Source organism: Montipora foliosa, chromosome 11, assembly GCF_036669935.1.
Source record: "Montipora foliosa isolate CH-2021 chromosome 11, ASM3666993v2, whole genome shotgun sequence".
Taxonomy (NCBI): Eukaryota; Metazoa; Cnidaria; class Anthozoa; order Scleractinia; family Acroporidae; genus Montipora; species Montipora foliosa.
Window position 1 is genome coordinate 1,514,174 of NC_090879.1, and position 12,620 is coordinate 1,526,793.

General features: G+C 41.6%; 1 protein-coding gene and 1 pseudogene across 1 annotated transcript in view; one reads left to right on the forward strand and one right to left on the reverse strand.

Annotated features, from left to right (window-relative positions):
* LOC137974758 (HEAT repeat-containing protein 6-like) overlaps positions 1-12,620 on the forward strand; it is a 48,488-nt gene that overhangs the window by 22,068 nt on the left and 13,800 nt on the right. The window contains exons 19-20 of the mRNA XM_068821731.1: positions 3,414-3,592; positions 11,831-11,927. Coding sequence (XP_068677832.1) covers positions 3,414-3,592; positions 11,831-11,927 — 276 coding nt within the window. The remainder of the gene's footprint in view (positions 1-3,413; positions 3,593-11,830; positions 11,928-12,620) is intronic.
* On the reverse strand, positions 3,621-7,735 carry LOC137974759 (diamine oxidase [copper-containing] pseudogene; annotated as a pseudogene).

The window sequence follows — 12,620 nt, forward strand, 5'->3', positions numbered from 1 at the left end:
AGAGCTAAAAAATTGCATCGACCGTTTCAAATGGCAACGACCGTTTTCGAAAGGGAAATAAGCGTGGGCTAGACTAGCGGTGTATCTAACAGATAGTAATGCTGCGGGACATTCTATTTCTACTGATTAATGTACACTTTTTCAATAAGAATCTTGTTTTTCCGGCCTAGCCTGAATTCATATTCTTACTTTTTTGCCGATTTTACGCTGAAAATATTCTTGTATTATTCTTAACTGACATTTCCGTTTTACAAGTGATCTGTCTCGCGTTACATTGAACGTACTCCATCGCTTTTCGTTGCAGTTGCCCGTTTTGGCTTTAAAAAATGCATTTCTCACGGAAACACCGTGATGGAAACGAAAGTACCCGATTTTGTTTCAACTACGTTTAGAATAAGAAATTATTTTATACGGTTAAGTTAAAAACGTATAATTGTATTGTATTTGCACAATTTCAAAACACAAAATTGTATCGTTATTTCAGCAATTGTCATTCTCGATATTCTATAAAATATATTCTTATTGAAAAAAGAGTGTAACATTGGTAAGGAAAGCAACGGTTCATAGAAGTGAGTAAAACACAAGGTATTTTTCTTTGTGGTGGTCGAACTGTGAACTAAAGCTATAAGATTAAATACACTGGAGACGAAGTCATTCATCCCTGCGATGTTCGGAAGCTTGAATGAAACTTTATTTAACCACGGGCAATTCATAACTAAAACTACTCAGCTATAACCATAAACTACACTATATTAAAAAGCTCCTTTCCGTGAATGCCTTGCCTTATAGAGCTTTGCTGATTTCGCGTTTGAACGACCTGAGGGATTCCGCGCACCTAGCTTCATAAGGAAGGCGATTCCACAGTGTGGCGCCACTATAACTAAAACTATTTTTGAAATAATTTGTGCGTGGCAATCTAACATTAAGTTTGTTCTCGGAGTCCCTCAAATTGTAGCTTGTATTTCGTTCAGAAAATTTTGATGCTAAATAGTCCGCAGCTAACCCTTGTAGGAATTTGAATACCATGGTGGCCTTTTGTATGTTTCGCTGGTGATCAAGGTTTTTCCACCCCAAGATTTCCAGCAATTGGCCAGCATTAAAGTCATAATTAGAGAAGGTTAAAACGCGGGCTGCTCTATTCTGCAATTTTTGCAGCTTGTCTTGTGAAGTAACCCCACAGGTTCCCCAAACAGTACTACAGTAGTCAAAGTGAGGTTGTATTAAAGCTTGGTGTATAAGATGTAAGGTCACCGGAGGAACCAGGTGCCTAACACGTTTCATGGCACCGATTCCAGAAGCGATGTTTTTGGTTAGTTTTTCAATGTGCAATTCCAGCTGAGTTTGTCATCAGTTGTTATTCCAAGTGATTTTGTAGTTGCAACCTGTTTCACCCGAGTACCGTTCATTAAGATGGGGGGGCAGCAGCAATGGTGGTGGTAGTAGGAGTAGGAGTAGGAGTAGGAGTAGTAGTAGTAGTAGTAGTAGTAGTAGTAGTAGTAGTAGTAGCAGTAGCAGTAGCAGTAGCAGTAGCAGTAGCAGTAGCAGTAGCAGTAGCAGTAGCAGTAGCAGTAGCAGTAGCAGTAGCAGTAGCAGTAGCAATAGCAGTAAGGCTTTATTTAAACACGGAAAATCATCAGTTTAAGCTTTACAAGTTAAAAACTAAAACTATATTTACAACTGCTTTACATGATTGCTGTGTGGGAATCCGATATGTTGGATACCTTCTTCAGGTTTCGCTTAAATTGATCAACCGATCCAACATTCTTTAAGCTATTGGGCAAGTTATTCCATAATGTGGCCCCGCTATAGGAGAAGCTTCGCTTTAAATAATTAGTTCTCGGTTTTGGCAAAGCCAGTTTTCCCTCAGAGTTTCTCAGGTTGTAATTAGAGTAATACTGAGTAAAAAGACGTTGCAGATAATCTGGGCATGTCCATTCATTGTCTTATACATCATTAAGGCTTTCCGTTTCTTTCGTCGAAATGATAGCCTCTCCCAGTTAAGGGTGGTTAGGAGTTGGTTGAATCCTAATATGATAGGTTATTGGCTAGCCATTATTTGAAAACCAGTAAATGATCACAAGCAACATATGTATGTGACACCTATGTAATACAATATTACGGAAACTGTAACTGGGGCGGGACGCCTTGGAGTGCTATTTGAAGTTACGAGTCTTTCTTGAACTTCCTCCACAAAAAAAAAAAATACTGAGAAGAGTGACAAATACAGGGAGGAGGACTAAGTTGTCCTTATCTTTTGACAGTCACTGCGAAAACGAAAAAATGTTTCAGTTTGAAATGGTTTCATATTTAAGCTATGAACAAAACAGTCGGTAAAAAGGTAAAGTTCAAGGTCCTTATTTTACGAGGGTAACGCGTGACAGTGAACTAGAGTTACTGATAATCTTTGTTTTCTTTCAAACGCTCTCCTTTACCCACATTCCGGCTTAATGATGCCAGCCTGGGGGCTTCTGTAGACGAGGATGGCCCGACAAATCACCTATAAAATGATAAACTTACCAGATTTGAGCCAACTCGCGCGCTCCCCGAACATGAACAGTTGAAATTTTCACGTGATGCTCAAACCTGAACCCACATTGACTCAAAACCACGGATGCTTCAAGGAGAACTTGTTATATGGCAAAGCAAAGTGCTGCAGACCGTTTACCCCCAAAAAGTATAAACAAATAGCAAGCACTTAAGGACGGTGCCTACTAATTCAAAGGTATTTTTGCAGATCTTAACAAGTGATATTGAAATCCAAAAAGGGAAATTGGGGGTAACCACGCATTTTTCGAAGATGATTAATTAGCATTTTTCCCAAATTTAAGCTTAATTATCCCTGAAAAATGCATGGCTACCCCCAGTTTTCTTTTTGGATACCAAGAGTACTTGCTAAGTTCTGCTTTCTACGCATGGTTTTGAGCCGCGCAAAAATATCCCTGTATTAATAAGCACTACCCATGGGAAATCCGAGTATCTCGAGATGCGCAGAAGGAATGCGCAATAGTAGGCAATGTCCTTAAAAGGATAAGATGCACTCCGATATTGTGACTTGATGCAGGTTTCACAAAGTGTCCTGTTACGCCTCTCCTGATTTTTGACGTCACTTGCGTCTACAAATACCACCAATCAACGTTTCCCTTATTCTACTCCAAGTAAATAAAGTCATAGAAAACTTAACTTAAATAAGGCGAGAGCTTGTTGTTGCAAATACGTAGTTGACGCTTAGACTGATGGATACTTTGTGAAGTTTATAAAAAATGTAAAAACTGAGCGTTCATCTCATTTTCTTGTAATCCCGGACGTAAGTGGGATTATTTGCTTCTCGTCGTTTCTACAGTTGAGAGGGGAGGTCTAAGACTCTAGCTCGTCTATAATGGTTACTAACAGTCTCTTTTTGTGTTTAACTCCAGGCGTCCGCAATCCGTGCCCTGGGCGTGTTTGTCTTGTACCCTTGCCTTAAAGAAGACGTTCTGTTTGTAGCAGACACCGCCAACAAAGTGCTGTCAGCCATGACAGATCACCGGCTCATTGTTAGGATGAGGGCGGCCTGGTCCCTAGCCAATCTTAGTGACTCTTTGGTGTCTAATATGTAAGTACTAGTTAAACAAAGTCGAACGTCATTTTCATTTAATATTAGACATAACCACTCTCTCTCAGATGGCTCGTTTATCTCGTTTATAATAGCGGCATAATAAAATATATATTTCTTTCGATGCTGGTAAGCCTTGCAAATGGCGGACGCTTCCTCCGTCGTCAAAAAATCAAAAGAAATCTTGTTCTAAAATAGGCCAATAGATTTTAAGTTGCGTAGATGCTGATGAATCGGCCGCCATTTTTGAAAGTGGGAGGGGTTGGCTGGTGACTAAGTATTGATGGTGGTCTAAGGTCCAGAGACTCTTTGGAGCGTCAATAATTCCCTGAAGACTTTTACCATGGGGTTCAGTTGTGACAGGTGCATCATACCCGTTTCTTTGGTGTTACGATATCACATCAAAAACCTGACTACAAGGTTGGTTCGGCCAGCCAGAAGATTGTACATCAAATGAAATAAATTGTAAGTTGGATCAGCTTTGTTGTAGTCCTTGAACTTGATACTCAACAATTTTCTGTTGGAGTAGTTTACTTTTATTTGTTGCCTTAACTCGAATTCCCCTTTTATTGCCCCTCTTCACACAAGAAACACTAGAAAAAAAAAGTAAATGTAATAGATCATTTTGTTTCTGTCATCTTATAACAAGGAAGGAAAATCAGATTGGATAAAACATGAAAGACTGCAAATTACAGTTTGCGCAAAAATTTACTCTGAGACCCGATAAGATATGCCATCGTTTAGTCGTACTCCCCATAGAGCCCAAAAAACTCAATGGGTTTCTCCTTAGGGGTACATTCTGGTGAAGTTGGAGTTCCAAAAGTCTTTATCTTGGGCCCATTTTCGGTGGGCATAATCAGCACCGCGTCGGAGGACCCCATGGAAGGGTCCTCGTCAAAGTAGTTGTAGGGCTTGAGCTGAAAACTAGCAACGCTCCCGGGTGTGGCAGTGTTGGGGATATCCTCAGAGTGCGGAATGTGCATCATACCCATGGTTACCCAGGCAACCATGTCCTCGTTGTCAATGTTCTCGTTATCGATGTACTTTGCGAAGTCCACAACGGGATCGACCATGTCCTGCTGATTGTAAATGCTGGAGCTCTTTTCTTCGGTCTCTTTCCTCTTCGTCACGGTCATTTGATTCAGAGACCACCCCGCCCCCCTTACCACTGGCCATGTCTCAGGGTACATCTGCTTCATCATGTCCCGGATCTGTACGCGGTAGCCGCGATGCACGCCATACTTATTTTTCTTATTCTTGTTGAAGAAGTTCATCTGAGTCGGGATGTTGAAGTCGTAGTGGTATACCGCCTCGTTTTCGGTCATGCGCAGGGTTCTGTCGAGTATCTTCTGCACGTGGTAGTCACCAGGGGACCACGGATTCGTGAAATTCTGCAGTTTGACTTGAACGGTCTCGTACGAGTGTTTTGTTCCCAGAATGTCGATATCAACTTTGTAGTTGAAAATGTGATCGTGTATGCTTCCCGCCAACATGTCATGGATTTGATTTGCGTATGGCTCTTCGTCCACGGTGTAGAAAGCCGCCTGTGGGAAACCGCTAGCCGAGGATCGTACCTCCAAGATGCCGTTCGGATAGAAAATGTAATCAAATACATAATCGTAGTTGTAAGTTGTAGCTGCTGTACGGAGGATCAATGCACTACCCGGCATTCCCCCGTAGAAGTTGTATCCTCCATTGAAGTCGGTATCGTAGTGTCTCCGCAGGGGAATTCCTATGTCCTGTTCAAACAAACAGATGGCATTCTTGTACTTCGCTGGGTAACTTCGCCCAACAAAGTGAAGCACATCGAAGAAGGTGGCTGTGTTTGGGCAATCAATACCGCGCACGAGTTCAAAGGTCATGGAACCCATATTCCAAGCCGCGTCAAGGTAATTTGTGTACAGCGGTTTGGGACTCCAACCCGAGTAGAAAGCCTCGGCCTCTTGAATGCTTAGTTCGTAAACAATCCTCTCTCCTTTGAATCGTATGTCAAAGATCTGGATACCGGAAGAAGTGCGTGACCGGAAGTCAAAACTCCAACCCATGTATTCAACATGATGGTCGCTGACGGTGTACCGTTTGCCGTCGGGTTCAAATATGCGGGGATTTCGCAGGGGCTTTTTTGGTTGGGGTTCCCCGCGCCGCTCATAGGTGGAAAATAATCCCTTGTCTTCAGGCGCAGGAAAAGTCATCTTGGATCCGGCATCGTAGGCTGTCATGAGTTCTTCCACCGTGTCATAAGTATTGTTGCTGTAGTAAATTTTCTCCACTCGCCATTTTGATGGATCATTTCCTCCCGTGTCCAGCAGAACTTGAAACCCGACCGGGTGGATGTAGAATCCAATCATTTTTCTCATCATCCAAATCCATTGTTTGCGCTTATTCGCTATGAATGTGCTCGGAGCTGAAAGTCCCCAAGTCAAGCATCGGTCCTCGCAACCCCAGAAGGTATACCCATCATAACTTTCATTAAGAAGACGATAGGCGTGCTTGGTCACGTTGCGCAACATTGTCTCCATTATGGTAAGCTCTTTGACATCAGCGAACCGCGTGTTGAAGGGAATCGGATACTTTTGTCCCGGTCCCGAAGTTTCTTCAATCTTACTCGGGTTTTTAGTAGGGCTTACTAAGTACTCTCGTACATCTGGATCATTTTTTCCTCCCATGTAGATCACAACACGTGCAGAGCGTTCTGGCTTCGGACCGTTGTTATCGATGAAATCGAGCGCTTTGTCTTTTGTCGGCTGTTGTAACTCGATCAAGTAAATGTAGTTGTCGTTGATTTTCGCGTTATCGAAGGGTGTGATGTTCATATCAGCTTGACTGACGACAAAATCCCGCACGGCGATGATTTCGTCCTTGGACAAATCGTTGAAGAGATCTGCAGAACGCGCTGGTGTAGATTCCAATGGCGAATTCTCCGGGCAGGAATAAATTCCGTTCGGGGTGGCGCCGTTCTTCGCTGCTTCTTCGCTTTTGTCCTTTGTGGCTACCACTATTAACGCAATTAGTAGAGCCAGGGAAAGCACGGCGAAAAGGACTACCAAGATTTTCAAAAGAAAAATGTTCTTGTCACTTTTGGCAGCCATTTGTTCGGGTGTTATTTGAGGCGAGTTGCTTCTTATGCAAGCACTTGTGGAAAGTTGCGTGCAATTATTTAGAACATATTATCCAGGATTTACATAAGTCCCACTGTTTATCCTATAATAAGCATACATTTTGTCATCAATAAACAATAGACTGCGGGAATTGTATTGTTACTTGACTTATCCTCCGCGCTGCTAAGGAATTGTTTTATTTGAGACCCACCATTTGCAAGCTGGCAGGAAGAAAAAGGGTTAAAATAAACTATATGCATGAGGAGAAAAGCAGTAAATAGCGAGCATTTAACTCGACAGAGTAAAAAAGACGAATCGTTTAGTATTTCATAACAATGAAAAGCTCACTTTTGAAACAAATCAATCAAATTATGCAACGCATTTATGATAGCGTGCGAATACAGCCGCCTTTCATTGCTGCTATATAGGGGCGCTCTCACCCGAAACTCCCCAGCAAAAGCTGTTTATTATCGGATGTGATATTTTTTCTGAATGGTGTATGAATTGAGGAGCTCTCATGGAAATTTCTGTTTAGAAAACCTGATGGAAGGTCATGTTAGGTCATGTTGACCTTTAATCAATTCATGAAAAATTGCAGTATTCTTCGGCTTTCATGAAACTTTTTGGGAGATTGCTTGACGGTCAGTGTGAAACGCAGACTGTAGACTACAGTCTGCATTTTACCCTCAGTCTGCATTTTACCTCCGGTCTGCAGTCTGCAGTCTGCGTTTTACACTCAGTACCGGATTGCTTGATAGTTATCCTTCTTAACAAGCTGCATGCATAATCATACTGCTATCTAATAGCACTCAATTAAACAAATTGTCGCTTATCAGTTGAAGACATGAAGCAGGTAATTTCCGGTATTAGACTCTGATCTGGGGCACCCGCTACACACACACAAAGAAACATTAAAGCCTGTCTGTACCATTTTGTCGTGGGATCCCAAGAAACCCAAAACTGTTAAGAGCTTCTGGAACTTTAGAGATCAAACTTCTGTTGAGCTTTAGAAATTGTTTTCTACCACACCCAAGTGTACATGATCAAACTAAGGATTCACAGCATCACTGCGTGATACAACTTTCTGTTATTCGATCACAAAGAATATAAACAGGCCTTGTTTTTTTGTGGATATCATATTTTTCGACTGAAGAGGCAAGCGTGGCCTTAACTACAATTTGCGTCAGAAATTTTCATTCTTTTTCCCCGAAAGAAGCGATCATTGTGCATGCAAACCAAAAGGCGCAATTTTCCACTACCGAAATGGGCGTAGTGGTTGAAAATTATAGAATTATAGGCCGAAGACTCCTCTCTGGCACTGTTTCATTTCAACTCCTCAACACTTCGCAAAAATTGACCTACAGTGAGACGGGAATGGAAAAAAACTAAAACTTGATTTGATTATAAAACGTCTTGTTTTTTCCAGCGAGATCGAACGAAGATGATCTCGCAGGTGTCCTGCCTTTTTTTTTATTCCAAAAAACTTCAACAAACAACATTGTATTTTGTTGACAAGACAAGTGGCATTGATTTGAATGGTTTCTGCGGAAATTTCAAGCGTACAAATACGTTATTTGCACGTATACAAACGTCACTAGTCCTGACGTTCTATTTTCAAACCTCAAACACCTGAAGCACTTTTAGGTCGCACATCCATCATATAAGGTTGGAACGTCACCAACGATATGACACCCCCAATATCAAGCTCCGACCTACCACATCAGGCCCCTGCAAACAGAAGGATTCCCCGGTCATATTTAACACTGTTTGCCCTCCGTACAGTCAATAAAAGTCACGAACAGTTCGATGATCAACAAAGTGGAAATGAATTCTTAATGTCAAAGCGGCTGTTTTATTTTTTAACGGCGTATCAGATATCGTCTCGCAACTTCGCTCGGCGTGACCTCTGCTACACACAAAATGTAGCTATGAGAACTAAAGTACAGACTGCACATTCAGTATTAAAACCGATTTGGAGAACGAAAGGAGGTGATTACGGAATTCTTTATTATTCAGATTTTGGTGACCGCAAGGCAAACACTGCTGAGTGTGACAAGCAATTCGTCATCCATCATGCCTTATTCTGAGTCACAATTGGCACGAGGGACGCCTATAAAGATAGAGGTCGTATTCTTTATCTTCTTAGCAACTGACTGGGACACAACATTTTATTTTGCATACTTGTAGTGGACGGATTTTCAAAAAGCGTTCAACTTGAGATCAGAACTTCAAGATTGACTAATCGTTTTATTGCCACGGCTCTGTTTCGTATGGGCGAACAATGACCACACTACGACGACTGACCAGCAAATTTAAGTGTTGGCCGTTTTATATAAATGTACGGTTGCTCAGGTGTTTATTACTGCGTTGGATTATCTAAAGTTTCTGAACACTATCTGTGATCTATTTCTTTGGGGCATGAAATCGCTAATTCGTTTCGTTTGTTGAGACTGCAAAGATGCTTCTTGCGGATAATACTAAATTTATCATAAAGGCAGAAGTTACATTTCTTGCTAATGTTGTTATAAGGTTCGCATTTCTTGAGTACCTTCCACTTTTTGTGGAAAGATTTGCCAGCGTCTGTAAGTGTCCAGTCGTGTTTTGACAATTAAGTTTCGTTTTTCTTTTTTACATGACAAAGCAGCATTTTTACAATTTTAAATTGTAATAACAGCATTTTTACATTTTTGAATGTTGGGGAAAGAGTACTTATATGACCTTATATTTGCCGTGATTTTGTAAGACATGAAGATGACGTAATATTTTTACGTGGAAATTGTAAGTTCCAGGTTTGTGTGATTGATTTGATGAAATTACACTTCAAAGTGCGTAAGATTGATTGTGAAATCTAGCTGTAATACCGCTGAATTTGACAATCAATGTTATGCAAGAAAGAGCGTAAAGCGATAGATTTCGTGATATTAATCACATTAAAAGTTTCAATTTTGACGCACAAAATTTGCCGCCTCCGTGGCAAAGAAATCACGACAAATATGCGTGTCATCCTTTGTCCAAGTACACAACGTTTTTTTGTGTCATGTTTCTGCTAGTGACCCATATTAGCGATCCAAAATCCTCTGTGTAAAACGTTTGGCTCTGTGAATAAGTCAACGGCATCCACTGGGCCACATGAAAAAAACAAAAATTCGTTTACATTATCTGAAGGATGCGATGCAAGGAAATGGGCAGTCGTCCTTTTATTGGAATCAAAGATTTATTTCGGCAGGTTGTGTAGTTTACAGTTACTTAAAATCATTTAGATCTGCGGACGTGCTATCTCCAACACCCGCATAACTGCTTGTAAATTGATAATATGTACAGATTCAACAGCTAAGAAAAGAAAGCAAGGGCTTATACACTTTATTACAAGGCTTTCTGAATCAGGAATTGTCAAAAAGGGAGTACCAGTTAACGTTTTGCCTCCAATACAAACATATTCACTCTACAACCCAATGTGAAGTTTTCTTCAAATTTATTGGCTACAGCTAATAATATTCAGTTTGTAACAACGTGACAGGTATTCACATGGTAGATCTCAGTGGACCGGAGGGGGAGGGGGAGGGGGGGGAGGGGGAGGTATTCACATGGTAGATCTCAGTGGACCGGAGGGGGAGGGGGAGGGGGAGGTATTCACATGGTAGATCTCAGTGGATCGGAGGGGGAGGGGGAGGGGGAGGGGGAGGGGGAGGTATTCACATGGTAGATCTCAGTGGACCTGAAAGTTCGTAGATGAGGCCCCGATTGCTCGAAAACTTATCAACTCTGAACTAATGTCATTGATAAAATCCCCCCATCAATAGTTCCAAATTAAACACGGGTGGCTCAAACACCGGTTAGTTTCAAGTATCGTGGTACAGTCTAGGGGTCTAGCTAATTAACTTGGTGACCACTGCTTTAAATGACGTGATGCACTATCAGAGTAACAACGTGGCTGTCGATTTGTTTTGTGGTGGTGTGCAACCGAGGCACAAAAGAACTAGTAAACGAAATTGAAGTTGTCAAGATGGACTCTCTGAGACTGTCATTAAGTCACGCTACGAGTTTTCACGTAACTGCATTTAGTTCGTTACCGACACGCTGGTTGTTCAGTTCTTACCACATTTTCTTGCGCAAAACATTTTGGCTTTCGATGGATTCCTGCAGCTGGTTTTAACTATTTGCACCTCCGTCAACTGCTCCACGGCGCCGGGGACTTAAGTAAAGAATACCATGTCGCTATTCCCCGACAATAACAATGGACAGAAGACGAAGAAAATAAACAAATAAACTTTCGCTTGAGAACTCAGCGATCATTTAAAGAGATGTTAAATGTTGAGATATTATTTTGAAATTTAGCTAAAGGGCTGTTTAACCTTCGTTTAGACAAATTAATGTAAAAAAACAACTACCAGCTAAAAAATTGGTTACATTAACAAGGTAGGGGGCCTGATATGGTGGGTCGTGGCATCATATTAACGGTCTAATAGTCCATACCAGGGGTTTGATATCATAGGTCGGGGCCTCATGTGGTGTGTCCCGGGTGTGTCATGGCTTTATAAATGACAATTTCATAACAGGGATCTGATATCGTACGTCGAGGCCTGATATAGTGTTTCATGACTTCATATCGACGATCTAATATATCGTAGGCCGGGGCCTGATATGGTGTGTCATGAAGTCACATTGACGATCGAATATCAGGGGCTTGATATGGTTGGTCGGGGACTGATATGGTGTGTCATGGCTTTATATTGACGATCTAATATCAAGGGCTTGATATGGGGGGCCTGATATGGAGGGGGGGGGGGGGGAGGCTTGATATGAGAGGCTTGACATTGTAGGGGGCTTGATATGGGGGCTTGATAATGTCGGTAGCGTTCCAAGCCCTGCTCCATCACCTCACGGTTTGCCGAATTTTCGTCTGAGACGACTTCCAAAGGATTGAGAAACAAGAAGTTGGCATTAATAGAGGGACGGAACTCGGAAAACGTCTCGCCCCAACCTACTGTTCTCAATGACGGTGTAATCACTTGCTTGTAGGACCTTTGGGATCCTTAGAGAGAAAGGAATATGACCTTGTCACCGCCTATCATTGTTAGGTCGGAATGCACTTACCTGAACTGACCGTTTAATCTCTATCTCGTATCTCCTAATTTTACAGGTGTTCTGAGAACTCTGCGTTCATGGAAGATTTTTCGGACGTGTTGCTGTTGAAGCTTTTAAATACATCCATCACGGCAGCAGATGATAATGAAAAGGTTGTTCTATTTTAATAAATAATACGCGTTTCCATTTCTAAAAGGGAAGAAAGGGTGTGAATCGTGCCCTAAAGGTAGGTTGCCTGACGACCTTACAAAAAGTCCCTTGTTTCGGTTTGCGATGTGACAGTTCCTTGTTTTGTTTTGTGATGTGAAAACATCGGAAATTGTCTTAAGTAAATATCCATGACACAATGTGGATTCCATAGGATAAGCCGTTGGAAAGTAAGGTGTTATTTACATGTATGAAGAAAGATCCTTGCGCCAGGAATATGTAAGGCCCGTTTTAAACATCGCATTATACATGTGCCGAATCTAATGCAAAGGAGCGAAAACAATATATTTTTCTCTTTTGCCTTAGATTCGGCACATGTAAAATGCGACGTTTAAAAAGGGCCTTAGAGCACGAAACAGTTTTTCGTTTTTCTTTAACATGGAGAAAATTCCCTTGGGGTTATGATCCATAATTGGTAGAACGAAGTTGATGAACACCCTATGGTTTTTTTCTCTTGTCTCTGGGACATGGACCTTCTGAGTGAAAGCAGCTCAAAAGGTAGTAAGATCTTCTTAACATCTCAAAATTATGTCAACTAGGACGATTCTATCGTTTTGAGGATGAAGTACATCTCCTTGAGTGTAAAGCCCGACGAGCCTCTTGGATCTTCCTTACACCATGTGAACAGTCCCTAGTGT